At 51.9% G+C, this 27,726-nt stretch overlaps 2 protein-coding genes across 8 annotated transcripts in view; one reads left to right on the top strand and one right to left on the bottom strand.

Annotated features, from left to right (window-relative positions):
- PPL (periplakin) overlaps window positions 1–20,417 on the top strand; it is a 45,745-nt gene extending 25,328 nt beyond the window's left edge. The window contains exons 3-22 of one of the 2 annotated variants that reach the window (XM_037143497.2): window positions 945–1,099; window positions 1,767–1,887; window positions 2,469–2,594; window positions 2,681–2,722; window positions 3,954–4,115; window positions 4,221–4,328; window positions 5,305–5,400; window positions 7,080–7,202; window positions 7,355–7,501; window positions 8,065–8,216; window positions 9,105–9,202; window positions 9,396–9,553; window positions 10,453–10,631; window positions 10,717–10,855; window positions 11,961–12,154; window positions 13,250–13,400; window positions 14,191–14,274; window positions 14,965–15,081; window positions 15,593–15,685; window positions 16,902–20,417. In XM_037143497.2, coding sequence (XP_036999392.2) covers window positions 945–1,099; window positions 1,767–1,887; window positions 2,469–2,594; window positions 2,681–2,722; window positions 3,954–4,115; window positions 4,221–4,328; window positions 5,305–5,400; window positions 7,080–7,202; window positions 7,355–7,501; window positions 8,065–8,216; window positions 9,105–9,202; window positions 9,396–9,553; window positions 10,453–10,631; window positions 10,717–10,855; window positions 11,961–12,154; window positions 13,250–13,400; window positions 14,191–14,274; window positions 14,965–15,081; window positions 15,593–15,685; window positions 16,902–19,562 — 5,106 coding nt within the window. In that variant the 3' untranslated portion in view covers window positions 19,563–20,417. Of the gene's footprint in view, window positions 1–944; window positions 1,100–1,766; window positions 1,888–2,468; window positions 2,595–2,680; window positions 2,723–3,953; window positions 4,116–4,220; window positions 4,329–5,304; window positions 5,401–7,079; window positions 7,203–7,354; window positions 7,502–8,064; window positions 8,217–9,104; window positions 9,203–9,395; window positions 9,554–10,452; window positions 10,632–10,716; window positions 10,856–11,960; window positions 12,155–13,249; window positions 13,401–14,190; window positions 14,275–14,964; window positions 15,082–15,592; window positions 15,686–16,898 lie in introns of both variants that reach the window. The other variant, XM_037143496.2, reaches the window with a different exon arrangement.
- Window positions 20,418–20,593: 176 nt separating this feature from the next.
- UBN1 (ubinuclein 1) overlaps window positions 20,594–27,726 on the bottom strand; it is a 50,056-nt gene continuing 42,923 nt past the window's right edge. For 5 of the 6 annotated variants that reach the window (XM_037143498.2, XM_053671603.1, XM_053671601.1 and 2 more), the window contains 4 exons: window positions 26,407–27,627; window positions 25,121–25,364; window positions 24,752–24,841; window positions 20,594–22,749 (listed from right to left, as the gene is read on the bottom strand). In XM_037143498.2, coding sequence (XP_036999393.2) covers window positions 22,700–22,749; window positions 24,752–24,841; window positions 25,121–25,364; window positions 26,407–27,627 — 1,605 coding nt within the window. In that variant the 3' untranslated portion in view covers window positions 20,594–22,699. The remainder of the gene's footprint in view (window positions 22,750–24,751; window positions 24,842–25,120; window positions 25,365–26,406; window positions 27,628–27,726) is intronic. The other variant, XM_053671604.1, reaches the window with a different exon arrangement.

The raw sequence follows: 27,726 nt of genomic DNA, 5'->3' as shown, positions 1-27,726 counted from the left end.
TGCAGCCAATCTGTCCTCCTTCCTGTCACTGATTTGTCACCCCCTCCCCTGCTGGCCCGGAGTCCCCAGGGGCCGGCACAGTGCCTGGCCAGTCTTCACGTGTGCTGACTAAGTGAATTAATGGGCTGTGTTTAGAAACCGGCTTCCCTGGCTGCCACAATTCATTGTTCTTCCCCAAACAAGCACGACCTTGGACTCAGTGACTTACTGGTTGTTCCTCCCAGATGTCTACCCGCTCTCTTCATTCTTGTCATGTCCCAATGAGGGCCACCCTCAGCTGCCACTTGGCTGCCATCACAACTGCTGCCTGCCCTCTCAGTTTGTATTAATACCTTCTCCCTGCAGAGCCCCAAGAGGCATCGCTTTTAAAAGTGGGCGGAGCCATGTCATTTCCCTCCATAGAGCCATTCCGTGCTCCGGCCTGTGCCCCGCAGTGCGTGGGTCCTGTGCGCTCTGGCCTGCCCTGCCCAGCTCTCCTACTTCCTCTCCTCGCCTTTCAGTCATGGTGGCTTCAGTCACAGCTCACCCTTGCCTGCCTCAGGGCCTTTGCACAAGCTGTTGCCTCTGCCCAGAACACTCTTCCCTTTCAGCCTTCACTCCTAGTTTGTGTTAACACCTCGGGGGGACCCCACTGACCACTGGAGCTAAAGCAGGTCCCCCTCATTCCACCTCTGGCGTGTTTCCTTGGTAAACACTGACTCCTACAAACTCGCAATCACCTTTGTGAGGTTTATCTGTTGACATGCCTTCCTGATGGTCCCCCCAGGGGGCTGCATCCTAGAGCACCACACAAGTAGACATTTGGGCCGTTTGCTGTATGGCTGGAGGAGAGGATAGGCAGGGCTGGGGAGTCCCTGGGTGGCCCCTCTCTTCCCACCCTTCCCATCCCTGCACTGCCCGCTGAGTCCCTGTCTGATTTCCCTCCACTCTCGTGACTCCCGTAGGATCTGGCCCGGCTGCAGGAGGGCCGGCAGCCCGAGCACCGGGACGTGGCCCTGCAGAAAGTATCCGACTCAGAGAAGCTGCTGTACGTGCTGGAGGCGGATGCGGCCATCGCCAAGCACATGAAGCATCCCCAGGGGGACATGATCGCCGAGGAGTAGGTCCCTTCCGCTTCAGGTTCTGAGGGAGCTGCGCTGGGCCAGGGCAGGAGGGCGGCAGCCCACTCAGCATTCAGGAACTGTGTTAAGGTTTATCGAGGGCTAAGCAGATTCCAGGTACATGCCACGCACTTTATGTGGTTCTCACGATAACCCATTTTGCAGTCGGGAGACAACTCAGAGTACTGGTGTTCCCTGTCCTGGTTGTAGCGTGACCCCAGCTTCCTGACGCCACGCTTTTGAGCACGTTTTTCCGCTGCCAATACCCACCTGCCTTCTCGTGCTCGTGGCCCTTGAGCTTCTTTGCTCTGATGTGGGTAAATCGGCACTCAAGACAGCAGGGACAAGGGTCTCTCAGTGCCCCACGGCTCCCTGTGTTTGTCCTTGTCATGGCCCACACTCCCCCTGTGGGCCTTCATGAATGGACTCTAGAGAGCAGTGGACCTGCCTGCTGCTTCTAGAACCTTCTATAGTTTGGGGGACATGGTGGGCCTGGGGGAGGCACTGATAGAGGGGGAGGAGGAGGATGCAAGTGCTCGTCTGGAACCCAAGGCCTCTGCCACCTGTCCTTCCAGGGCACACTGTGCAGAAAGGGGGGGGGGCAGCACTCAGGCAGTGCCCCTGACAACTAGCCCGCTAACCAGGGTGGCCACTCTCCCCCCTCAGCATCCGTCAGCTGAAGGAGCGCGTGGCTAACCTCCGTGGGAAACACAAGCAGATCTACAACCTGTCAGTGAAGGAGGTGGACCCACAGGTCAACTGGGCGGCGCTGGTGGAAGAAAAGCTGGTACAGCCCAGGCTTCTGCTGGGGAGGGGGCTGGGTGTGTGGGGGGAGAACCCCACCATTTAATGTCACCACAGTCATGCCAGGAGGGAATTGTGTTTCCGATGTTTTCTGATGTGTGTGTCAATGAGAAGAGTGAGGCTCAGAGAGGTGCAGCGCCTGGCCCAGAGTCACACAGCAGAAGTGATAGAGGTTGTGACCTTCCTGGGATCATCCTCCGACCCTGGCTCGCTAGGGTCCTGGCAGGCTGGCAGATTTCCGGCCAGCCACTGTTCTTCCTGGGCCCTTGCCAGCCCATCCCCAGCATGGAGCGGAGCCACCACTGGAACCTAGGGTCCTGTCTTACTGGTGTGACGCTGGGCAAGTGACTGCCTCTGGCTGAGCCATCTGTGAAATGGACACAGTAACCGTGTGGGCCTCTAAAGTTGCTGTGAGATTAAATGAGATGACGTGTAGATAAAGGTGACAGCCTCTTGTTGTGTCCTCACGGGGCCACTTTGCTCACTCCGTGGCTGGCCCTGCGAGGAGGAGTCCCCAGCTCTGGCCCACCCGCTACGAGCATTGTCTTCGTCCTCCCCTCCCAGGACCAGCTGAGCAGCCAGAGTTTCGGGACGGACCTGCCGCTGGTGGACCACCAGGTGGAGCAGCACAACATCTTCCACAATGAGGTCAAGGCCATCGGGCCCCACCTGACCAAGGACGGGGGCAAGGTAGGCGTTGGTGGTGGAGGGGATTGGGAAAGGTGGGGCTCACACCTGCACCCCACCCTAACCCATGTCCTTGGCTCTGTTCTCAGGAGCAGAACAGTGAACTTCAGGCCAAGTACCAGAAACTGCTGGTGAGAACCGGGTGGGAGAGGCTGGGGTAGGAAGTGTGTGCAATTCTAACAGAACGGACAGAGATGAGGTGGGAAGAGATGGTCCCTCGAGCCCTGCCTGAGAGGTGCCCATTGTGCCCTGTGCTTGCGGAACACCCCAGCGGATCCCAGTTTGTCTATTGGTGCACAGCCTGCCCCACAGTTTGCTTCTTATTTTCTTATTAAGCACCTTCTGTGTGCCAAGTATGATGCCATATGCTTTGTAAGCAAAAATGTTCTGTTTTTCTTTTCAAAACCTTTAAAGAATGTATTCTTTTTTTTAATCCTCAACTGAGGACATGCTTATTAATTTTAGAGGGGGAGGGAGGGAGGAAGAGACATCGAAAGAGAGAGGAACATTGATGTGAGAAACGTCAATCGGTTGCCTCTTGCATGCATCCCAACCCCGGCCAGGGACGGAACCTGCCCCCTAGGCATGTGCTCTGACAAGGAATCGACCTTTCAGGTTGTGGGACGAGTTTCCAACCAGCTGAACCACACCGGCCAGGGCAAGAATGCCTTCTTTTAAAACTGCACACATGATGTGTAAATGCTTTCTTGTTGCACACATTTCAAGCTGCTCGGGTGTGGGAATGAGGGGAGGTGGAGCACAGCCATTAGCAGGCTCTGGAGCTAGACAGCCTCCGCACCCGGTCGGTGGGGAGACCTTCAGTGAGCCACTCAGCCTGAGAGCCTCGGGTTCCTCTTGTGTACAGTGGAGTTACCACGAGTCCCAGCCCGGGGGGGGGGAGTTTTGGCTGTGACCCATGTAGGAGTTTGAGCCCTCCTTCCCTACCCGTGCCCTGCTCCCTTCTCAGATATAAAGCCCAAGCAGTTTACTGCTGCTCTTCTCGCCATCTATATAATTACCCGGCAGATGTACAAGTGGAAGCTGTAGCTGCTAGCGTTTATTGAGCACCAACTCTATGCTGGACTTTGTGCCCTATGAGAACAGTGCTTTTGTCATGCCCATTGTGCAGATGAGTTAACTGAGGCTCCACAAAAATGTCAGTTCCATGAGGGCTTCTGTCTGTTTTGTTCACTGCTGTATCCCCAGTGCCTGGAGCAGTTAGTCAGTGCTCAGTAAATAGTTGCTGAATGAATCACTGGGTTTTGGAGGGTCAGTGACTTATTCAAGAGGGGGAGTTCAGCTAGGGTAGAGCCAGCTACTGCAGATGTGGTGGGAACCTCAGCCCTGTGCCCCGCCCCACAGGCAGCATCACAGGCGCGGCAGCAGCACCTAAGCTCGCTGCAGGACTACATGCAGCGCTGCACCAACGAGCTGTACTGGCTGGACCAGCAGGCCAAGGGCCGCATGCAGTATGACTGGAGCGACCGCAACCTCGACTACCCCAGCCGTCGGCGCCAGTACGAGGTGGGCGCGGGTGCCTGAGGGATGGGGACAGAGGCCCAGGAGGGAGCACGGGGATGCCGGGCTGGGTGCCGAGCCCCTCTGCTGTCCCCCGCCCCTCCACTGCAGAATTTCATCAACCGGAACCTGGAGGTCAAAGAGGAGAGGATCAATAAGCTGCACAACGAGGGAGACCAGATGTTGGCCGCTGAGCACCCTGGGAGAAACTCCATTGAGGTGTGTGTGCACCAGGGAGCGAGGCCTCCTCCAGGGGGCCTGAGGGCAACCTCTGCTCTGGGCCACCTGGACTTGGCGGGACCACCCTAGGCAGGGGGGTCCTGTGCATCCTGTGTCTGTCTCCCTGTCCCTCCATTTTGCCCTCTCATCTTGCTCTGACCCTGCCTCCTCTCGTCGTGTCAATCCTCTGCCACGTCCTCCTCTTGGCTTCCAGTCTTCTGAAGCCCATGTGGTACCCATATCCGTGTCCTGGGGCTGCCGTGACCAGTGACAACACACCGGGTGGCTTTGAACAACAGAAACATATTCTCTCACGGTTCTGGAAGCCAGATGTGTAAAATCGAGGTGTTGGCAGGCTCGGTCCCTCTGAAGGCCCCAGGGGAGGATTCTTCCTTGCCCTTCTCCCTATGGCTGGTGGTTGCCGACACCCCTTGGCTTAGGGCTGCATCACTTCTGTCTGTGCCTCTGTCTTCACGGGGCCTCTTCCCTGTGTGTGTCCTCTTCTTATAAGGACACCTGTCACTGGACTTGGATGAGCCCTAAATACAGGATGATGTCATCCTGAGATTCTTAACCAATTACATCTGCAAAGACCCAGTTTCCAAATAAAGTCATATTTAGAGTTCTTGGGGGACATAAATTTGGGGCCTGGGTACCATTCAGTTCCCTATAGTGCCTTTGCAAAAATTTTTGAAAAGCACCACTTTATCCAGGCAGGCACAGCCCCTGCTCGTCCCTTGTGCGGTGTGTGGACCAAGCACCTGAACATGGCAGCCCACCTTGGCTCCTTGACATGTCCCCTCTTTCCTCTTCCCACCCCTGGGTAGGAGCTGGCTGCTTCTGTGGGAGCCACACAATGCAGATGCCAGGCGCTGTCTACCCGTCCCCCATTCTCTGGACTGGAATCCCACCATGCCTTTTGGTGTCCCAGGCACCTGCCAGCAGTGACCCCGCCCCCCCCACCTTCTCCTGACAGGCTCACATGGAGGCCGTGCATGCAGATTGGAAGGAGTATCTGAACCTGCTCATCTGCGAGGAGAGCCACCTGAAGTACATGGAGGATTACCACCAGGTACCTGCCGGCCACGGGGCCCCATTGGTGGGAATGCTCAGCGCCTACTTGGCTTAGGTTGGGCCTCAGTGCTGCCCCCTTCAGGAGCCCTGCGGAGTGGCCTTCCCGGGCCTCCCACTGCCCACACTGGGGTACCCGTGGGTGCCTCGAGCCTGCCCAGCCCCTGTCGGTCTTCCCTGGGGGCCGGGGCTGGAGAGTGAGTTCACCAGGTCAGTGTGAGGCCCAGAAGTGAATGTGTGGGTTTTCATTTTCGTAAAATATATATAATATGAAACTTGCTATTTTCGCCATTTTTAAGCATATTGTGGCAGCCATTGAATTCACGGTGTGGTACAAACATCACCACTGTCTTTTCAATACTTTGTCATTGCCTCAAATAGGAACTCTGAACTCACTAAACAATCACTCCTCAGTCCTCCTTCCCCCAGCCCCTGGTAACCTCTAATCTATTTCTATCTCTGGATTGGCCTATTCTAGCTATTTCATGTAAGTGGAATCATGAGCTATGTGGCCTTTTGTGACTTATTTCACTTGAACATGTTTTCAAGTTTCATCCAGGTTGTAGCATGAATCAAAACGCCGCTCCTTTTTATGGCCAAATAATATTCCATTGCATGGATGGACCATGTGGTGTTTATTTGGTTATCTGTTGATGGATACTGATTATTTCATAGAAATTGTTTCTTTAATTATTTTATTTTATTGACTTTAAAGGAAGAGAGAGAGAAACATCGACTTGTTGTTCCAATTATTTATGCATTCATTGGCTGATTCTTGTATGTGCCCTGACCAGGGATCAAACCCACAACCTTGGTGTATGGGAATGATGCTCTAACCAACTAAGCCACCCAGCCAGGGCCAGGCATGTGTGTGTGTGTGTAAAAGATCTTATTTATTTTTAGAGAGGGAGGGAGGGAGAAAGAGAGGGAGAGAAACATTGACCAGTTGCCTCTCACACATCCCCAACTGGGTCCCTGGCCCACAACCCAGGCATGTGCCCTGACTGGGAATCAAACTGGTGGCCATTCAGTTCACAGGCTGTGGTGCTTAATCCACTGAGCCCACCAGCCAGGGCAGGAACGTGTTTTTTAATGAGCTGCAGATGACTCATGATTGGGTGGTTTGGGACACTCGAACTCAGATGACACTTCTGTAACTCGTGGTTTGGTGTCTAAGCCTGCTGGACTGTGAGCTTCACAGGGATCCCAAATGCCATTCATGGCTGCAGCCCACAGGCAGCTGACAGGGAATGATTCCAGAGCTGATGGACTGAAGAATGGGCAAGAGAATATTTATTCCAGAACAAAGTAGGGAGGCTTGTCTTCCATGTGTCAAAAATGAAAGTATAGATAGCATCGTGAGGGTGTCCCCGGCACAAAGAGGAATGAAGTTTAAGAGAACTTTACGAGGGCTCACTAGTGTGTACAGGAAAGTTGACATGTCCCAGCAGTGGATCGTTGAGTGGATTGGTGGGGAGGGACTTGGCTGCTTCCCCGTGAGGCCCTCTAGAAAGCCAGGCGATGGAGGCCTGGGGGTGTCCCCAAGCCACAGAGCTTGTGGCTTCAGGGTGAGTGGGAGGCCCAGCCCTGACTGGGACTGGACTTGAAGCCACAGCCAGGATGAGCCCCAAGGGTCTTAGTGATTTCGGGTTTGTGATCGGGCCAACTGGTCTCCCCTAGTTCCACAAAGACATGAAGGACGCTCAGGAGCTGCTGCGCAAGGTGGATTCAGACCTGAACCAGAAATACAGCCCTGACTTCAAGGACCAATACCAGATTGAGTTGCTGCTGCGGGAGCTGGATGTGAGTGATGGTCCCAGTGAGTGACTCTCCGTGTCCCCCCCTCAGCCCTGAGCAGGCCCCTCCGCAGCTCCCACCTGCTTCCTGGCCGCCCCACCCCTCATCCCACTTGGGGGAGGCTGCATGGTCTCACCAGGGCATCCCCCTGGGTTCAGGACCAGGAGAAGGCTCTGGACAAGTACGAGCACGTGGTGCAGAGCCTGCAGAAGCGAGGGCAGCAGGTGGTGCCTCTCAAGTACCGCCGGGAGACACCGCTCAAGCCCATCCCCGTGGAGGCACTCTGTGACTTTGAGGGTGACCAGGTAAGCTGCTGCCCAGGTGCCCCAGGCAAGCCAGGCCCCAACTGCCTCTCGGTGCCACTGAAAGGTCTCAGGGGTGGCGTGGCTGAATATGGGGCCTCTAAAACATTTTCAGGAACCTGTATCCATCTGTTATTGGGGTCACTCTCTGCCAGTACCCCCAACCCATCACTAGCTGCTCTGGCCTTCTGTGCTAACAGCTTAGCAAACCCAGCCACTCCAGCGGGGGTGCCAGGGGAGGATGTGCCATCCTTCCCATGGGCCTAGTTTGAGTTGTGCCAGCCTAAACCAATCACTGTGGTAGTGGGGGTGGGGGATGAGGTCACTGGCCAGGCCTGAGTCGTAAAAGGCCTGGGAAGGGAGAAGGAAGACTACATGGCCTGGGAATGCGGCGGAGATCCCCAGTCCTTCCAGCTACGGCACGACATCTGGGGAAGATCTGAGAGATGGGTTGACTTCCCAGGTGCCCGAGCTGGGGAACAGGGACACGTTGGCTCCTGGGCTCCCAGGTCACCAGCCAAGGCAGGTCTCCCTGTGCCTTCTCACTGTTTGTCCTGCCCTGCCAGGGCCTGATCTCAAGGGGCTACAGCTATACCCTGCAGAAGAACAACGGGGACAGCTGGGACCTCACTGACAGCGCGGGGAACAAGCTGACTGCCCCAGCCGTCTGCTTCATGATCCCCCCAACTGACCCCGAGGCCCTGGCTCTGACTGACAGGTACAGGCAAAGGAGGGAGCCAGCGTGGACTGGCTCCACCCTGGGCCCCTCAGACCCTGTTCGCGGCCCTGGGTAATACCCCTACCTCTGCACCCACTTGGAAGCATGGGACGGGAGCCAATCCCATCACCCGGGCTGACTTGCTGTATGCGAATGTCCAGCTGCAGGCACGGTTCAGAGAGCAGTTTCTCTGCGAGTGCCTCTAGGCCTTTGCACATGCTGTTCCCTTTACCTGTACACATTCTCATTGCCTGGTTGGCTCAAGCCTCTTGGTTGGCCTCAGCTCCAGGGTCACCTCCTCTGGGAAGCCTTCCCTGACTGCCCTGTTGCCTCCCACCTGGCTCCAGCAGTCGTGCTGCCACCTCTCAGCTCCCAAGCACCTCCTCCCTCCCACTGCACACCCTGCTCTTTACCAGGGCACTTTGTGTGTGTGTCAGTCTGATGGGCAGGGCCTCTTTGAGATTTACTGTCTCCAGGGCCTTGTTCGGTACCTGGTACAAAGGACGGACCCAAGAATTTTTTTGAATGAGTGATTCTAGGAATACCTTGATTTATTCATTCAGCAAGTATTTATTGAGCATCTGCGTACCACTCCCTCAGGGGTAACACCTTGGTAGGGAAGACAAAGGATCAAACCAGATAACTTTAGTTAGTAAGACTTGCTATGAAGACAGAAAGGATGAAAGGAAGGAAGAGGCCCATCTGAACCCACAAGAAAAGACAGCAATGTTTCAGCAAACCATTTGTGTTGTGATTTAACTTTTCAAAGCATTTTGATGAGCCACCTGACTCCTCTGGGCTCTTTGCCCACCCAGAGGCCAGGGTCTTGTGTCTGGTTGGAGGGGCAGTAGGCTGCCCTGGGTCCCCAGCCCATTTTTGCCCTCACAGCCTGAGCAGCCAGTACCGCAGCGTGCGGCAGAAGGCAGCTGGGACGAGGAGTGCCCTCCAGCAGCGGCACGAGGTGCTGAAGGCAGAGAACCCTGGAGGTGGGTCCTGGGGCCACTGCCCAAGTCTGTGCGGGGACAGGGAGGAGGCACCGAACACGGTCTGTGCTGCAGATGGGACAGCATGGGTGGGGAGGCTGGGCTAGCCCTGGAGGACACAGCTGGCCTCCTCGCCCACTCCCTGGGATTCATGTCCCCAATGGCCCCCCCCAACTCTCAAATTTCTCTCTGGCAGATGCCTCTGATCTGCAGGGGCGGCAGCTGCTGGCCAGCTTGGACAAGGTGGCCAGCGACTTAGACCGGCAGGAGAAGGCCATCACGGGGATCCTGCGGCCACCGCTGGAACAAGGCCGGGCTGTGCAGGACAGTGCTGAGCGGGCCAAAGACCTTAAGGTACCACACCAGGCTAAAGGCATAGGCTGGGCTCGGGCTGTCCTGGGCCCCTGCTCAAGTCTCATCCCCCCAGGGGTGTTGGTGCTCAATGGGGACCACCTGCCCTGTGTAATAAGAATTCCTGAGGTGTGGGGGAAGGGAGCTGTGCTTGGCCAAGGATCAAGGAGGTGCCTGAGCCCTGGCACTCTGCTTCCATCCCATCCCTGGGAGAGAGGCCTGGTGAGGCTTGTCCTGCCTCTGCACTGTTTATTGCCCGAGCAGCTAGAGCTGAGCCAAGCAAGAGGCCTGCAGTGCCACATGGTCAGGTGCAGACAGCATCCACTGTTGCAGTCTTTCACAGTCTCAGTCCTCAGGCACCCTCTGTGGCAGGGGTGACCATTCTTGATTTACAGAGGAGGAACTTGGCTTGAAGAAGTGCAGTGACCCTTGATGTGGTCTCACATCATGGCTGGTAGGGGCCAAGTCAAGGTCCAGAGGATGCCTGGTGCAGGCATGGGAGCAGAGTGCAGGCTTCCCCATGTCCCTTCCTAAGCTGTTTGGAGTTGTAGGGTCCCCAGCTCTGGAGGGAGAGAGAAAATGCCTATCTCCTAGGGTTGCCCTTAAAGATCCATGAAGTCACCGTGTGGGGTACTTAGAACTTGAGTGCTCGCTCTAGCAACTGCTTGTTAATTTTATCCCTTTGTGAGGCCGGCTCCTGCTTCAGAATCCCTGGGTGCTCGGTACAAATGCAGACACCAGAACCCTGTTCAGGCTTCGGGCTCCCAGGGAGGGCCCAGGCCTCTCTACTTCAGTCAGAGCTGCCCCCCCGGGGAGCCTCCCCTGCTCCCTGAAGACTGCAGGACACTGGGGCGAGGGGGCTGCCCACCTGTGGGCAACAGGAGGGCCTCTTGTCTCCACAGAACATCACCAATGAGCTGCTGCGGATTGAGCCTGAGAAGGCACGCAGCACCGCCGACTGTGAGGCCTTCGTGCAGGCCCTTCCAGGCAGCGGCAGCGCACCCTTGCTAAGGACCCGGGTGGAGGACACCAACCGCAGATATGAACGCCTGGTGCAGCTGCTGGACTTGGCCCAGGAGAAGTGGGTTGTAGGCAGGCAGCAGGGAGGTCTGGTGGGATCAAGGAGCCAGGCAAGCACCCCCTTCACTCCTGACCTGTATCCTCAGGGTCGACATTGCGAACCGCTTGGAGAAGAGTCTGCAGCAGGGCTGGGAGGTGCTAGCCACATACGAGAACCGGCTGACCCAGGAGGACACAGTGCCCGAGAGTGGCCGTGCCCTGGACAACAAGAGGCAGGAGTTGGCGGTGAGTCTGGGGACCCTGGGCTTTGGGATCACAGGGCACATGCTGCCAGCGACTGGGTTTTAGGTTAGCTTCCAGATTCTGTTCATTGTAACGAAGTTGCAGAAGTGGCCACCAGATTTGAGGAGGAACTCAGAGGCAAGGCCCCAGTCCCTTCCCAGGCCCTTTCTGTCCCCAGGTGCTCCCACCCAGCAGCCCTGGACAGATGAGAGGACTGAGGCCCTGATTCCCAGCAGGGAGTCTCTCCAAGTTTGGAAGCCAGCAGTGTGCCAAACTGGAAGTTGTAAATGGAAGCACACGGCACCAATTCCAGCTGCTCGTGGGGTCTGAGTGGCTTGTGGAAATCAGGTGCTAGGTTTTAAAGTCAAAGATGTGCACAAGCTCCTCTCCCCCAAGATTCCCAGTATCTCTGAAGCAGCTGCCCCCCCAACCCCCAGCATTTGCCTGCCTGACCAGTATGAGTATTCAAGTCTATGAGCCCGAGGGGGGACCTTACACGCCAATTCACAAAATCCTGGCTGTGTGTTGAGACCTTCACCTCAGAGCCCAGGAAATAGGCTCAGAGAGCAAAGCCTTCCCCAAGGCCTGGAGGCAGAGAGCAGCTGGCCATTCCAGTTGCGGTTGCAGATCATAAGGCATGTGCAACCAGACGCAGGGTTTTTATTATTTTTAAATTTATTTTTAAAAGATTTTATTCATTTTTAGAGACAGGGGAAGGCAGGGAGAAAGAGAGGGAGAGAAATATCAATTGGTTGCCTCTGGCACACTCCCAACTAGTGACCTGATATGCAACACACTGGGAATCGAACCGATGACCTTTTGATTCTTAGGCCAGCACTATATCCACTGAGCCACATCAGGCAGGGCTCGGCCACAGCATTTCTAGATGTTAAATTTTTCCAGGTTTGTTCACTGTAACAAAATGGAACTGGTAGAAACAGCCACTAGATTTGAGGAGAAACTCAGAGGCAAGGCCCCAGTCCCTTCCTAAACCCAGGCCTACCCCCACCGAAGCAGCTGTCCCCAAGCACCTGGGGCAGTACTGCCTTGGCAGCTGCCCTTGGGAGTTCTGACCACAGCACCCGCTGTCGGCCTTTCCACCCCACAGGCCATGGCCTCCGAGCTGCAGGCCCAGAAGTCCCTGCTCAGTGAGGTGGAGCAGAACCTGCAGGCAGCCAAGCAGTGCTCCAGCTCCCTGGCCGGCCGCTTCCAGGAGCACTGCCCTGACCTGGAGCGTCAGGAGGCCGAGGTGCACAAGCTGGGCCAGCGCTTCGACAACCTCCGCCAGCAGGCCGAGCTCAGGTGAGGGGCCGAGGGTGGCCTTGGCTGAGCTAGTCTGAGGCCACAAGAGTGGGATCCTTGCTGACACCACCAAAGGCTGTTTTCTAATAAATCCTGCTTTTTGAAAAAAGCAATAAAAATACAAAGTAAAACAGTCAAAGTGATTATAATGCCTAGCCCTTCCCTCAAGGTAAGCACTGCTACTGAGTTCATATGAATGCTTCCAAAAAGGTGTTCTGTAGAACCTGGGGTAGGCAGGCGACACACAAATGACATCACGTACACGGTATCTTCCTATTTTTCCTGTCATATATTTTGCCAGCCTCATGAATCAGTAAGTGTTCCCTTCTCCTCTTCTGTGTTCTGGAAGAGTCGGTACAGAAGTGATATTACTACCTTAAACACTTGGTAGAATTCACCAGAGGCTGTACAGGCCTGCAGAGAGAGAGTGTGTGTGTGTGTGAAGGATTTTAACCACAAATTCAACCTTGTGAAATAGGTACTATTTGGTTCAATTCATTTTTGAGTCAACTTCAGTAGTCTGTGTCTTTCGAGGAATTTGTCCATCTCATCAAGTTGTTGCATTTATTGGCATAAAGATTTTCATAATACTCGTATCCTTTTACTGCCTGTGGGTTCTGAGGAAATATCCTCTCATTCTTGATGTTAAATCTCATTTCACTGTATCTGTTGATTCCCGGTCGGGCTGTATGTGGGAGGTAACCAATCAATGTTTCTCTCTGTCTCTCAAATCAATAAACATCCTCGGGTGAAAACTACTTCTTAAAAAAAAAAAAAGATTTCCTAAGCTCTGTGTTGCTTAGGTCCTGTAGTACAAAGTAAGCATTCCTGCATGTCAGTCCACATGGACCTACCTACCTGTTCCTCATAGGGAAGAGGGAACTTCCATAATTGGCTGATCTACTCCCTTTCTAGTGAACGTTTACGTTATTTCCAATGGAGTTACATTTGGTCCCCACCCCTGCCCCACACGCTTTAAAAAATGAACACACACACACAAAGAACACGAGGTGACTGCTTTAAAAAGGGACAAGGGAAGCTTTTAGTGAGGCACCTGCTTGCTGGGGCACAGGCCTGACCAGCTTTGCTCTGCAGGGCCCAGAGCCTGCGGAGTGCCAGAGCTGCTTATGACGACTACCGCAGTGGCTACAACCACGTGCTCCAGTTCTTGTCCAACACCCCCAGCTACGAGCCCCAGGAAACAGACAGCCTCAGCCAGATGGAGACCAAGCTGAAGAATCAGAAAGTAAGACGACTGCTTCTGCGTTCATGGGCATACAGTCACAAGGGGCAGGGCCTCAGAGGTCAAAGTCAGCTCTGTGGTGAAGGGGAGCCTGCCAGTGGCTGCCACTTGCCCTGGCAGAGCTGTGATCTTACGGGACCTTGGCCCTCCTGGCTCCTAGCACCTAATTCTCTGAGAACAAGGACAGCCTTGCTCACCATTCCCTTCTCTGTGCCCCGTATGGGTCCTGGCCAAGTGACTCTCGGTGCAGGCTGGCTGAATAAGCAAATGGCTACAGAAACAGAAGGGGCACCTGCATGGGGAAAATCCCATTTCCAAAGTTCGGAGTCCGGGCTTCTCAGAAGGCAGCAGTGCTGCAGGGAGAGGGATGAGGAACACGGGCACCCAACAGTGTAAATTCCACTCCCAGTTCAGTATTAGCTGTGTCCCCTTGGGCAAGTCAACTCACTGTGTCTTAGCTTCCTCTGGATAATGATGGCACTTACCTCACAGGCTTGTTGGAAGGTTAAATGAGATCATCTAAGTTAGATATTAGCACAGTGCCTGACATGTTGAAGCATGCAATGAACATTCTTTTCCAGGCAAAGATAATTATCTTCTTGGCCCTTCTTCACAGGGCCTTAGAACTGCCTTTGTAACAAACGCATGCAAAGAAGCCATTCACTGTATTTTGTACTATGGAAGAATAGTTTCAGATTTAAGGAATCCAGCTAATTTATCAAGGTCCCCACCCCTACAACAAAGGTTTTTTTGTGTAAAAATTTTGATTTTTAAAGTCTCTGTTGTTTTATAGAACCTGCTAGATGAAATAGCAAGAAGGGAACAGGAAGTACAGAAAGTCTGCGCTCATTCCCAGCAGTACCAGCAAGCTGTCAAGGTGAGAACTGAGATCCTCCCAAAGTATAAAACATTAGGGCCTCTGGGGAGAGAAGCACTGGGCCTGGCAGGCTCCTCAGGCCCTGCTTGTAGCCCTGCAAACTGGCACAGCCCTTTGGGGAAAAAATACGGTACTAGGCATCAAATACCAGAAAAGCGTTTTTCTACTATTTGAAGCAGTAAAAACCAGGAGGAATTTATCCTAAAAGAAAAAATACAGAATAACAGTATACCATAAACAAAACCATTGTAAGAGCATTATTTTGAACAGTAAAATAACCTAGACAAACTAGTAATAACCTAAATGTTCAGTAGCAGAGAAATGGCTAGGTAAATGACCATCCATCCACTTGATGGACTGTAAAGCCATCAAACTGATAGACCAGATGATTTAGGAGGTGGCAACATGAGTTAAATGAAGAAAGCAGAACATCACTCTCTAGGCATGGGGAGAAGGCCCGAAGGGAGCTCTCTGGGGTGGATGGAGGGGAACTGTGGGCATACTTTTTCTTGTCTCACATGTTCAGGTATGTAGTTGCATACTGTTACGTACTGAGGACTCTAAAATAAACTCCTGGCAGCAGGTACAGGACGCACCTGAGTGGAAGACCTCTGCAGTCAGCTGGAAGGACTATAAGAACATTCCAATCTCAACTGACCTTCTCTGCCCTCTGCCATGTCTCTCCCCCAGGACTACGAGTTAGAAGCAGAGAAGCTAAGGTCCCTTCTTGACCTGGAGAATGGAAGGAGCAGCCATGTGAGCAAGAGAGCCAGGCTCCAGTCCCCTGCTGCCAAAGTGAGGGAAGAGGTGAGCTCTGCGGCTAGGCGTTCTCAGAGCTGCCCAGCCTTCCAGGGAGCACAGCATGCACACCTCAGAGATGATGTATGTGCATCAGGGAAACTGGGCAGAGAACTCTCCTGGGTGCAGACAGGTTTGGCAAGAGAGGAATGAACGTGTTGGCAGTGACACTGATATACCCAGAAAGACAACCTGATACAATTATCTGGGTCAGAGCCATGGATTACAGAGGTTCTCACTTTGCTCCCCCTGCCCAGTAGGTGCATAGGAGGCTGAGGTTATTTCCTCTATACATGAGAACACTAACACTCAAACAGAGATCTACTCTAGGCCACTGAGAATTTGGACTTCTGACTCTAAATCCAGTTTTCTCTCCACTGAATAAGACTGTAGTAGAATACCTCATAGGACGGGATAAGAAGCTACTACCCTCTATCCCCAAATGCCAGACTTTTCAAAACCTATTCTAGATCTTTCTTGCTTAGCCTGTTGACTCCTGTTCACTGATGCTCTCTTATAGGAAGCGGCTCTTGCTGCCAAGTTCACTGAAGTTAACGCTGTCAATAGACAGAGGCTGCAGAACCTGGAGTTTGCTCTGAATCTGCTGAGACAGGTAATGAATGAATCTTATTGTAACACAACATTCTACTCAAAACTGTTCCAACAGGTAAGAAACAAGACTCACTCAGCCTCAAGGAAACAGCCTGTAAACTAGTGGGAGTGGCCCTTGCAAATGCAGCTGGGCAGCACCAGTGCAAATACTGGCCCAAGCCAATGCCCCTGCTGAGTATAACTTATGTATCCCAACAGACATTTACTGAGTACCCAGTAAAAGGTAATATTTTTAAAAGTCGCTAATGTTTATGACAGCACTGTAATAACAAGAACCTGGAAGGAGCTCATTATTGGTCAACAATGGGTAATGAAATGATGGTCTGTCTACATGGAGCTATTAAAATGGTGTAGTGCTCTCTATGCTGCTATAGAGTTCTGTCTCCATATACAAAGTGCAACAAGCAGGGTGCAGAACAGGAGACTATTTGTAAAGAAAAGTAAACATAGCACACACTAAAAATATACTTGCTTTAAGATGACAAGATACCCTTCTAGCAACGGTGCAGGACCAGAGGAGGAAAACTATGATTTCACTTCACTCTCTTACACATTTTTAAAATATTTTACCAGATGCCTGTAAAAAAAACCCTAAATTAGTTGTTTCACCTTTTTCTTAAAGCCTCACCTGAGGATATTTTTAACTGATTTTAGAGAGAAAGTTTGGGGGGGGGGGGGAGAAAGACATTGATGTGAGAGAGAAACATCGATCAGTTGCCATATGCATCCTGACTGAGAATCAAAGCTGCAACCCAGGTACGTGCCCTGACCAAGGATCAAACCCGTGACCCTTTGGTGTATGGGATGATGCTCCAACCAAGTGAGCCACCTGGCCAGGGCTGTTTTACCATTTAAAACTTTTTAAAAAGATTTTATTTATTTATTTTTAGAGAGGGGAAGGGGGGAGGGCAAGAAACATCAATGTGTGGTTGCTTCTAGTGCGCCCCCTACTGGGGACCTGACCCGCACAACCCAGGCTTGTGCCCTAGACTGGGAATTGAACCTGAGACCCTATGGTTCACAATCCCATTGAGCCACACCAGCCTGGGCTGTTTTACCATTTTTAGATGTAACCCTAGAACTCCTGTGAACCCAGCATATAGGGTCCCTTACAGATCACAGGCCAACCAGTCTGACCTATTCACAGGTGACCAGGCGGCAACAGGCCATGTGGAGAGTCTGGCTTTAACCATGCACTGTCTTCTCCTTCCCAGCAGCCAGAGATAGGAATGACCCATGAGACCCAGCAAGGGAACAAGCTGGGCTCCCGAGGAGAGGAGACGTGGAAGATTCAGAAGGAACTGGATGAGGAGACTGAGCGGAGGCAGCAGCTGGAGAATGAGGTCAAGAGTGCCCAAGAAGAAATCCAGATTCTGCAGAATCAGAATCCCCAGGAAGCAGTGGTGAGGAAGGAGGTGCTGAAGAAGGTTCCGGACCCTGAACTTGAGGAGAGCTTCCAGCAGATGCAGCGGACCCTGACAGAGGAGCAGCACAAAAACCAGCTGCTCCAGGAGGAGCTGGAGGCACTGCAGCTGCGGCTACGAGTCTTGGAGCAGGAGGCCAGGAACGGGGGACAGGAGTATATAGTCAAGGAGGTCTTGCGCATTGAGCCAGACAGATCCCAGGCCGATGAGGTCCTGAAACTGAGGGAGGAGCTGGAGGAGCTGAGGAGGCAGAAGGGCACCCGGGAAGCAGAGGCGGTCCTCCTGCAGCAGCGCATTGCAGCCCTGGCTGAGGAGAAGAGCCATGCCCGGGAGAAGGTCACTGAGAAGGAGGTGGTGAAACTGCAGAACGACCCCCAGCTGGAGGCCGAATACAGGCAGCTGCAGGACGACCAGCAGAGGGAGAGCAAGCGCAGGGAGAAGCAAGAGGAGGAGCTGAGCTTCCTGCAGGACAAGCTGAAAAGACTGGAGAAGGAGAGAGCCATGGCTGAGGGGAAGGTCACGGTCAAGGAGGTGCTCAAGGTAGAAAAGGACATGGCAGCTGAGAGGGAGGCTGGTGACCTAAAACGCCAGTATGAGGACGAGGCCGCCAAGGCTCGCGCTCACCAGAGGGAGAAGAGCGAGTTGCTCCGAAAGATTTGGGCCTTGGAAGAGGAAAACGCCAAAGTGGTGGTACAGGAGAAAGTGCGGGAGATCGTCCGGCCAGACCCCAAGGCAGAGAGTGAAGTGGCCAACCTCCGCCTGGAGCTTGTGGAGCAGGAGCGCAAGTACCGGGGTGCAGAGGAACAGCTGAAGAGCTACCAGGGTGAGCTGGAGGCACTGAGGAGACGGGGCCCCCAGGTGGAAGTCAAAGAAGTGACAAAAGAAGTCATTAAGTATAAGACTGACCCTGAGATGGAAAAAGAGCTCCAGAGGCTCCGGGAAGAGATTGTGGACAAGACCAGACTCATTGAAAGGTGTGATTTAGAGATCTACCAGCTGAAGCAAGAGATTCAGTCCCTGAAAGACACTAAACCCCAGGTACAGACCAAGGAGGTAGTCCAGGAGATCCTCCAGTTCCAGGAAGACCCCCAAACCAAAGAGGAAGTAGAGTCTTTGAGGGCCAGACTATCAGAGGAACAGAAAAAGCAAGTGGATCTGGAAAGGGAGAGGGCTTCCCAGCAGGAGAAAATCAAACAGAAGGAGGAGGACCTTTCCCAGGTAAAAGAAAAGGTGGTCCAACAGGAGGTAGTTAGGTATGAGGAGGAGCCAGGCTTGCGAGCTGAGGTGGATGCCTTCACTAAGAGCATTGACGTGGAGCTCCGGCAGATTGACCACCTCCGTGGGGAGCTGCGGCGGCTACAGCGCAGGCGGGCGGAGCTGGAGCGCCAGCTGGAAGAGCTGGAGCGTGAGCGACAGGCACGCAGGGAGGCAGAACTGGAGGTACAGCGGCTAAAGCAACGGCTTGCTGACCTGGAGAAGGAGGAGGGGGAAGCCCGAGAAAAAGTGACCCTCAAGCAGAAAGTGGTGCTGCAGCAGGACCCCCAGCAGGCCCGGGAGCACTCCCTGCTCAAACTCCAGCTGGAGGAAGAAAGGCACCGGCGGCAGGTCCTGGAGAGTGAGCTTGAGACCCTGAAGCAGCAGCTCCTCAACCTGGAGAAAATGGAGGTCAAGGAAAAGGTGGTCTTCTCAGAAAGCATCCAGGTGGAGAAAGGTGACACTGAACAAGAAATTCAGAAGCTTAAGAACAGCCTGGAGGAGGAGAGCCGGGGCAAGAGGGAACTGGACGTGGAGGTGAGCCGGCTGGAAGCCAAGCTCTCAGAGCTGGAGTTCCACAACTCCAAGTCATCCAAAGAGCTGGACTTTCTTAGGGAAGAAAACCACAAACTACAGCTGGAACGGCAAAACCTGGAGCTGGAGACCCGAAGGCTGCAATCAGAAATTGAAATGGCAGCAATGGAAACACGAGACCTAAGAAACATGACCACAGTGGACTCTGGGACAAACCTTGACTCCAAATTGTGGTCCCTGGAGAGAGAGCTGGAAGACCTCAAGAGACTCTCCAAAGACAAAGATCTTGAGATCGATGAACTGCAGAAGCGCCTGGGCTCTGTGGCCGTCAAGAGGGAGCAGAGGGAGAACCATCTACGGCGCTCCATTGTGGTCATTGACCCTGACACAGGCCGGGAGCTGTCCCCAGAGGAAGCCCATCGGGCTGGCCTCATAGACTGGAACATGTTTGTGAAACTCAGAAGTCAGGAGTGTGACTGGGAGGAAATATCAGTCAAGGGTCCCAATGGGGAGTCTTCTGTGATCCATGACAGGAAGTCTGGCAAGAAGTTCTCCATTGAAGAGGCCCTACAGAACGGAAGGCTGACCCCTGCTCAGTATGACCGCTATGTCAACAAGGATATGTCCATCCAAGAGCTTGCTGTCCTGGTGTCTGGGCAGAAGTAGGCACAGCCTTGCCTTCAGTCTTCTTGGAAGCTGACACTGGCGCTCTCCTACCCTACGACCTCCCCCTAGTGTCTTCTCCCTGGCCCTGTGCTGGCACCTAGTCCATGAGGAGCTGAGCATGCCACCTACACCCTCTCTGCCAAACTACTCAGTGCAGCTCACGTACAAGAAGAATGGGCACCGGCTGCACCATCATTCAACCCAGGTGAGAGACCTGCTTCGTCCTCCAATGATTCAAAATCACGAAGCCCTTCTTTTCTCTCCCTCTTCCTACACACTCCCATCAACAGACAAGGGAGTGACACCTAGAAGCTATCTAAATACTACTAAAGCATAAGACAAGTGAGGCAGACAAGCCATTCTATGCAGCACCGGCCTTACCACACCATATGGGGAAACTCTTTCCCCACACCCTTCCATTCATCAAAGGACTGAGCCCCTTGGGACTGCCAACCTGCACTCACACCCATCCAAGAGTTTGGCTGACAGCCTACTTTCGTCAGACTTGTAATGGTGAGACAGATCTGGGATCTGTGCCAGAGAAGATGCAAAGAAACCAGCACAGTGTCTGGCCCTCTGTTGGCCAGACTATCCCAGGAAAATACACCATTAGAGACTGTTCTCTGGTTCTGAAATTAAAGTGATTTTACAGTGGACTGTGTTGCTGGTAGCCTTAGCTTCAGTGCCTTACAGATCTTGCTTATTCTCTAACTGGTACATAGGTGTACTGCATAGTTGATTTTTTACCAAATGAATTTCGGGTTCTCTGTATCTCTGTATTACATAAGAAAAATGGAAAGTAATAGGGAACTCCACTTATAGCACAAAAATAAACACCTGGTGGCTTGACTCTAATTTCATGCTAAGTGTGTTTCTTCCTCTTTTGCATGTGTGGTTTATTGCCCCTATTCCTTCTTGACTTTCAGGCAAAATGGATATCACATGTAGATATTTAACAGTTCCGATCACAGTTCCTATGGGAGAAAGAATTATTAGCAAATATGGTAAAGAGAAAAGAAGGAGAAACAATGTATTGGAAACTTTGAAACAATTTATTAAGTTGCTTTATACAAGATTAACAATTTCCACACCACCTCGTAACACCAACCCAGTGGCTGCACCAAAGCCACAGCCCCTTTCACACCTAAGAAACGGCTGCACCAAGGAAAGCCCTGCAGCACCGCAGCCTCCAGGCCCGGAGCCCGCTCTGCCTGTAGATCTGCCTTGCCATGGCTAAATCATTCACTCTTTCATTACCACAAATAAAGCATAAACAAGAAAAAGAAATCTCCCCATCAAAGAAACATTTCCCTGAGGCAAGAGGCATCACTAGATTCCTACAAATGAGGGTATTCTGCTCCAGCTGCACACTCAATGGTATGTGGGGAAGAGGGGGCACTGCAGGGGGGAACCCCGTGTCTCGGGCAGAAAAGGAGCTCAGGGGTGGTCTCTGCACTGCTCTGAGCTCAGCAATACAAATCTCTTCTTTGGCTCTTTTGCTACTTCCTAAGACTATCCTGTAAACAAACTGGAAATCCAAGTTGCAAAAAGTATATATAATAAAGGGATAAGGAACCCAAGTAGCCCCATGTGAAACGTGTTGGTTCTTACATAGTAAGTCAGAGCAGAGGCCTTGCTCCCCAGACACCAGGCAAACCTCAGCGTGAAGCATTGAGCATGGGACCCTGGGTGTCAGGAACTAAAAGAGCTGCCTGTGTCTCTACACAGCTATGCATTCTGAGGAGGCTATTTACTCTCAAAATATTTGAAATCACCTAGCTGGAGCAGTCAGTTCAGACTTGCTTTACGGCACAGACTTCACAGGACAGGCAAATGCCCTAAAACTCCTGGTGAAGCAGCCAATGGTTAAATGGGAACACCATAATGACTTGGGAGCTCCAGAGTTGTCTTCATCTGTCTCTGACACACTCTCCAATTCAATGGTGCATCACCCTTAAGTCAGGCATGGTCCCACTGCCTGGAGAGCCCTAGGACTTCAAGGCCTGTCTATACGGCAGATGCTTCACAAAAGCCCATACCTGCAGCTCTGCCTGAGAATGATTTTTAAATAAAATAAACTGGAATGTCTGTCTGTAACTTGGAACCCCTCATATCCTCAACCTCGAAGAGATAAAGGACACCTTTGGGGCTCTGCAGCCCACCTGATGAACACTGGAAAAAACAAACAGGGGCCCTGGCTGAACTGGGACCTAGGATTTGGAGTCCCAGGTGACCTTTAAGTCAGGACGGCACAGACTATGATGAGCAATAATAAAAACCTCAAATAAACTGGCTATGTCTTAAGTACAGTCATCTTTTAAAAAGGTCTTCATCTGAGATCCACTCAGAGGGCCAAGTGTACATGTGTCTAATTCTGCTCCACCATAAAGGCACTGGAATTATGTCTTCCATATGACATGCGAAAATATGACGTGCGAAGAACAGTCCCATTCTATCCAATGCATTTAATGGTAATGATGAAAACTGAGCTAAAAATAAGTATCTTTAAAAATCCTATCACAATTGTTGGATCTTACAAAGATCTTTTCTCTGAAAGAGCATCACTGTCACGTTTAGAGGATAAACTGGCCCCCACAATGAGCACACACTAGGTGTTCTGAGTAATTTTCAAAGAGACAAAGTAAGTCTCCCAGCTGTGGCATTAGCTTGGTTTTTTGTCCACTGAGCACACAGCCTGAGGATGGGATGGACAACACGATATCCACGGATCCTAGTGTGGCCAAAAGGAGTCCCTGACCAGTAGGGTGCCATGAGGTACTCTGACCAATGCCAGGGAATTGGGCAGATTTACAACACAGGCATGCCAACTGCCCAGTCCTGCCACCAGAGCTCCATACATGACCCAGGACACTCCCCGACCTAGAGCTGCCCCTCCAACGATTGTCCACAACAAAGCCACGAGGCCTGGATCACCAGGCCAGTCAGTACCTCTGGAGAAGCACGATGCTGCTTCCCTAACTGAAGGCACGTCACAAGTGCTGCCAAGAGACGTTCCACTTAGCACTCACGCCTTCTCCAGAAGAAAGCCAATCGGCAGAAAGAGCACACTGATTATCCAGTTTCAGAGACCTACTATTTCAGCTTTCAGCCTTTCAGAGCTTATTCCTCTGAAGAGGTCACAATTTCCGTGGAACACTGGGCCCTTTCCCATGAAGCTGAGAAGCATCTGGAAAAGAACAAGCAAAAACAACATAAATCTTCAGGATCTCTGATTCCCTTAAGGCAGCAGTAACCAAACCTCAAGGAGATCACCTTAAACAGCAAGAGCCTCTGTATGTTGAGTATTCTGAGGTTCAAATGAGCCAAAAACACTTGACAAAGGTGATTTGAGTATGCTGTTACTTGTAGCAGCCTGCAGCCTGCCGGACCCTCTGCACTGTTCACTGAAGGCAGCTGCTCACTGAGTGTTGTGTTCACAAACAGCATCTCTACTATGTAATGTGGGCCTACAATTACGTAGCCAAGAACTACCCTCCCGTGGCAAACCAGCCTTCCATGATGAGGTTTGACAGTCACACTGAACTCAAGGAGTACTCAGCATTCTCACCATCAAAAGACCCTCTGTTTCTATAAAGACAAGTTCAAAGGCACTAGCATTGTGAGTCTACATCGAAAACAAAGCAAAACAGAAACAAGTCGCACAATTAAAACGCCCAGTCAGCTTCTCATTACAACTACTCATAGAATCCTACAGCCTGAAGAATGTCTAGAGGAGAGAAGAACCTACTCAGTTAGCCTGTTTTAGCAATAACTGCTTTTCAATGCTTTTCTGATAGTCTCTTAATAACCAGAGGGAAAACAGAAAAGAAATGGTAAAGAAAGCACTTTCCTCTTTTGTGTTGAAAACACCACAGACTCGACAGTCATCTTTCCAGTGGCTCTTTAATTATCATTTCAGTTTGAAAGGGTGACATACCTGAAAGCAAGCAGAGGCAGTGCAATCTCTTTTTGAAAAACCACAATCTCTCTCCCAGGAAGCTCTGCAATCCCTACATTATAATCTCAGCTACGGCAGCAGCCACCAGTTTGCATGAGTCCACTACATTTTACTGTTTCTCCTGTTGAAAATGGAGTTAACTACTGATACAGGGTTTACTCTCAGTTTTTCTCTGAAAAGTAACAATTCCATATCAGAGATTTACAATCCACTCTTGCACCTAAATGGCTTCTGGCATTCACTACAAATACATCAGTCTAAGGACATGGGGGCCAGGAACCCAGAGCAAATCTGGAAGAGACAGCCCAGAGCTCTCAGTACAACAGGCCTCAGACATGCTCAGCTGGACGATTCCCCATCTTACTCCCACCAGGTACCAGTCTGCCAGCGTGGCTCCAGGCTCAGCTTCTGGAAGAATGGCTCTCCCTGACCAAGGTGGCCCCTGGTTATTTCTGGAGCAGGTCTAACGTAGTAATGCAATAGGCCAAAACCAAGATTCCGGAGGCTCTACACCAGCATTCCATTAGCTGCATTTAAGAATCAGGTCCCAGGACAGGGTGAGGCCAGTCACTGATGACAAAGGTGCCAGCTTCTCACAGCTATAAACCTAGGGCTCATAGAGGGTCCCTTTCTGTAAGCCACTGCTCTCACAGAGGAAAATCAGGAGGAAAAAAAAGGAAACACTGTCCCAACTCCTGTCGTGCCCCCAACTCTCTTACATAACTGAATTGAGAGCTCTTTTACTGAACTGAATTGACAGCTGCTCTTCTCTTGGATACACACATCAGAGGTAAAAGTCCCTCCTGAAAACCCTGCCACTGTGACTTCTCACTACTACTTGGACTTCCCCTTTCATTTCAACCAAGTTTACAGAGCCTTCTGTTGGCTGGTATCACCTGGAAGGCACAGCAGCTTGAATTTAAAGGCCTTAGTGCCCCAAGTAGCCAATGGCTAAGGATTCCTCTGCCTCACACACAGGTCACCATGACTTCCTCCGTGGTAACATGGGATAAGGCTGACCCAGTGACAGGGAACTAGTGGAAATCACAAAATGGAAGAAGCCTGTGTTATTCTGAGTACCCACAGAGCCACAGCCTCAAACAACAAACCAAGACAACACAGAGACAATAAGGTGAAGACACTGGAAACTTCAGCAGCAGACAAGGCATCTACTGAGTGGAGAAGGGAATGGCGCACAGTGCACATGGCACTCTGACCACCTGGCAATTACCTGGCAGACTCTGCGGGACGTGGGTGGACACGGCAGCGTGAGGGAGAGGTGCTGCGTGGGGCGGGCTGGAATGCAAACCAGCCAGGAGACCTGAGAGAAAACAGGAGGGGAGAAAAGAACAAAACACACACATTGGAGACGGGAACAGAAAAGCAGCCTCGGCGGTCCGGAGCCCCAGATGGCCTACTGGTCAGCCCTGGGTAAAAGCCCATGAAGAGCTCTCAACAAGGTCCCCAACGACGTTGCCCACAGCCACACACCAGACACACACAGAAACCTGGTACATGACAACAGAACTCGCTGGTCACAACGGAAGTCCTGGGGCACCATCTGTGCCTCTATCACGAGGAGAAGGGGACAAGCACTTACCGTGGCTGAGGCCATGATGAAACGTCCCAGGGGCAGGGCCTGTGACAATGGCATCCTTAGAGACCCCTGCTTTGGCAGAGGAGTCAGTGCTGAAGGAAAGCATATGGAGAGGAAACGGGGAGATGATCCCCAGGGAGTTCGAGTTCACAGCCCCAGGCAGCTTTGGGCTGCCTGTCTTGTAGGATGAGGAGAGCAGGTTTAGGGGCGACGAGCTGGTCAGCAGCACAGTCCCACTCGTTCCTTTCTGGGAAGTAAAAATAGAAAAGGGTCAGAGCTTCAGCCTGTCCATGGCCTGCTCACAAACTAAGCCTGTTAATGCACAGGGCAGGGACATGCACATGGATGTCGGCTGCCCGTTATGCAAGAACTCTAGTCTGCATCCCCAAAGAAGAAAGACAAAAGTCTCTCAACTGTCCTGGTATGTCTCCCAGGACTCAGTGTTCACTTTATAAAGTAGGATATCAAAAACACTTCCATTATGCCACAAAGAAAGGGAAGAATACCATATACAGACATCCACAAATGTAGGTACATAGAAATATGTGTATATGTATATTTATACAAATAACACACACCCACTGTATTCATTGTAATAACACAAAGGTATTAATCTTTGTTTTTAGAAAGAAACATAAAAACCCTTGCTGTGTGATAGGAACATAGCAGAAGCAGGTGAGACTTTGCTGAACATACCTTTCTATAGTTTTATCTTTGCAACCACACAGTCATTTTATATATTGAAAAATGAAAAGATACCCTCTCCTATTTCCCCAACCTGCATCCAGATTTCTGAAATTCCCACAGGCAACCCTCACCAACCAATGGACTCCATCAGACTCTATATGAACTGCAGAGTCCTTCAAAACCCAATGAAGAGAACAACTTTCAGAAGTTACTCATATTCCTATGGCATGAACATCTCCACATAATTAATGATCTGGTAGCAGTATTATTTTTACTGACTTGTTTGGAGAGATGGACAGGTAGGAAACTATGAAAGGAAAATTTTGTGGCTCTTTCCACATGTCCCCAACCCCCTCAGACTCTTAGCCTCCCTGCAAACACAGTGCTGACCAGTCCTCACCCTCCTAAGCAGTTTCAGGCTCTCTTGGGATTCTTACCAACAGGAAAGATAAGAGCAGAAAACAAGAAGTCCAGTCCTTTTGATTTCTGAGCTTACTATTCCTACCAGACCTTCAATGTCAGTTCTCACTGTCTGACCAGGGCAAGGCAGGTAGCCTTGTCTGCAAGACCCATGGGGACAGCTGCTATACCCAGACACTCACTGGCAAGGAGGTAGAAGATGTCACGCTGCTAGCTGCACTGGGCTTCAGGGAGGAGGTCAGTAACTTGGCCACTCCCTGAGTCCCACCACTAGAATCTCCATTGGGACCACCGGGAGGGGCCACCAGAGTCAGCTTCTGGGAAACAGGTGTCTTTTTCACTGCAGAGCCTGGGACAGGTCGGCTGGCAGGCTGTCCTGTGGAGGGAGGCTGTGCACTGGGGAGCAGATTCCCAGAAGTGGAGCTCTGGACTGGTGTTCCTCCAGAGGAAGAAGTGCCAGAAGAAATCCCGTGTTTAGAGACAGAGCCGGCAAAGGGGCTATTCTTGTAAGATGGCCCTGAAGAGCTGGCTGAGTGCTGTTTTGCTGGATGGCTCAGGGCAGCAGAGGACAAGGTTGGGGCCTTATGAGAACTGCTGCTGGAGGCTGATGTGCCTCCTGATGAGGCTGGTGTGGAGGAATGGAAGCTCTGGCCTTTGGCTGCTGTCTTCACGAGCTGGAGAAGGGAACGATGACATTGTGGAGAAGAAGGTTTGGGGCCCTGGAGCTTACTGACAAATGGAGCTGGGGGTGTGAAACTCTTTTGCTGCTGAGTGCCAGCATGAAAGACTCTTACTTGGGGGCCAGGAACAGGAGCTGCTGCCTGGGGTGCATGAGACGTCCGTGGCAAACCATGGTGTTTTGCTTTGGACTGATGCCCTTCTGGCAGGCCCTTGCTCAGGGAAGCCTGACAGGAAAGCTCTTTGTAGCCAGAACTCTCTGGTTTTTTCTCCTGAGAGGACTGCCCCAGTGCCAGAGCCTGTTCAGCCAAAAAGTTGAGGGGTGACTGCAGTGAGCTAGAAGGTGGTGGGGCAGAAGGGCTAGCCTTCGGGAAGTTCCTTTTTTCTTCTGTAGATAAAACCCCTGTAACTTTCTCTGCAGGTGCTTTCGAGGCTGTAGGCAGTGTGAACTCGGAGCTCCCACTTGCTCTGCTGTTCAGCACAGTCAGTTCCTTGGACACGGCCTCCAAGGAGGAGGCTGAACTATGGATCATGTCTCCATCCAATGAGTCTTCCAGGCTGACAGAAGCAGGATTCACAAGGTTGCCCAGTGCCTGGGATGGCAGCTCCCTGTTTGCAGCTCCAGTGCTTAGGCCTCCTCCCGGGTGTTCTGAGGACAAAGCCAGAGGGCTGCCAATCTGGCCTGATGGGATGGAAACCTTTTTATCAGGCTTAGCAGATGATTCCTGAAGGAAAGCAGAAATGCTGATGTTTAGAAATGTCCAAAGATGCCAACACTGGTCCTGTTGTGAGAATGCAAGCATGAGAACACCACAAGGTCCCCA

This window comes from Artibeus jamaicensis, unplaced genomic scaffold, assembly GCF_021234435.1.
Source record: "Artibeus jamaicensis isolate MK-2021 breed Jamaican fruit bat unplaced genomic scaffold, CSHL_Jam_final contig_700, whole genome shotgun sequence".
NCBI classification, from domain to species: Eukaryota; Metazoa; Chordata; class Mammalia; order Chiroptera; family Phyllostomidae; genus Artibeus; species Artibeus jamaicensis.
The sequence above is the reverse complement of the archived record's forward strand: the minus strand, read 5'-3'. Positions and strand labels throughout refer to the sequence as shown.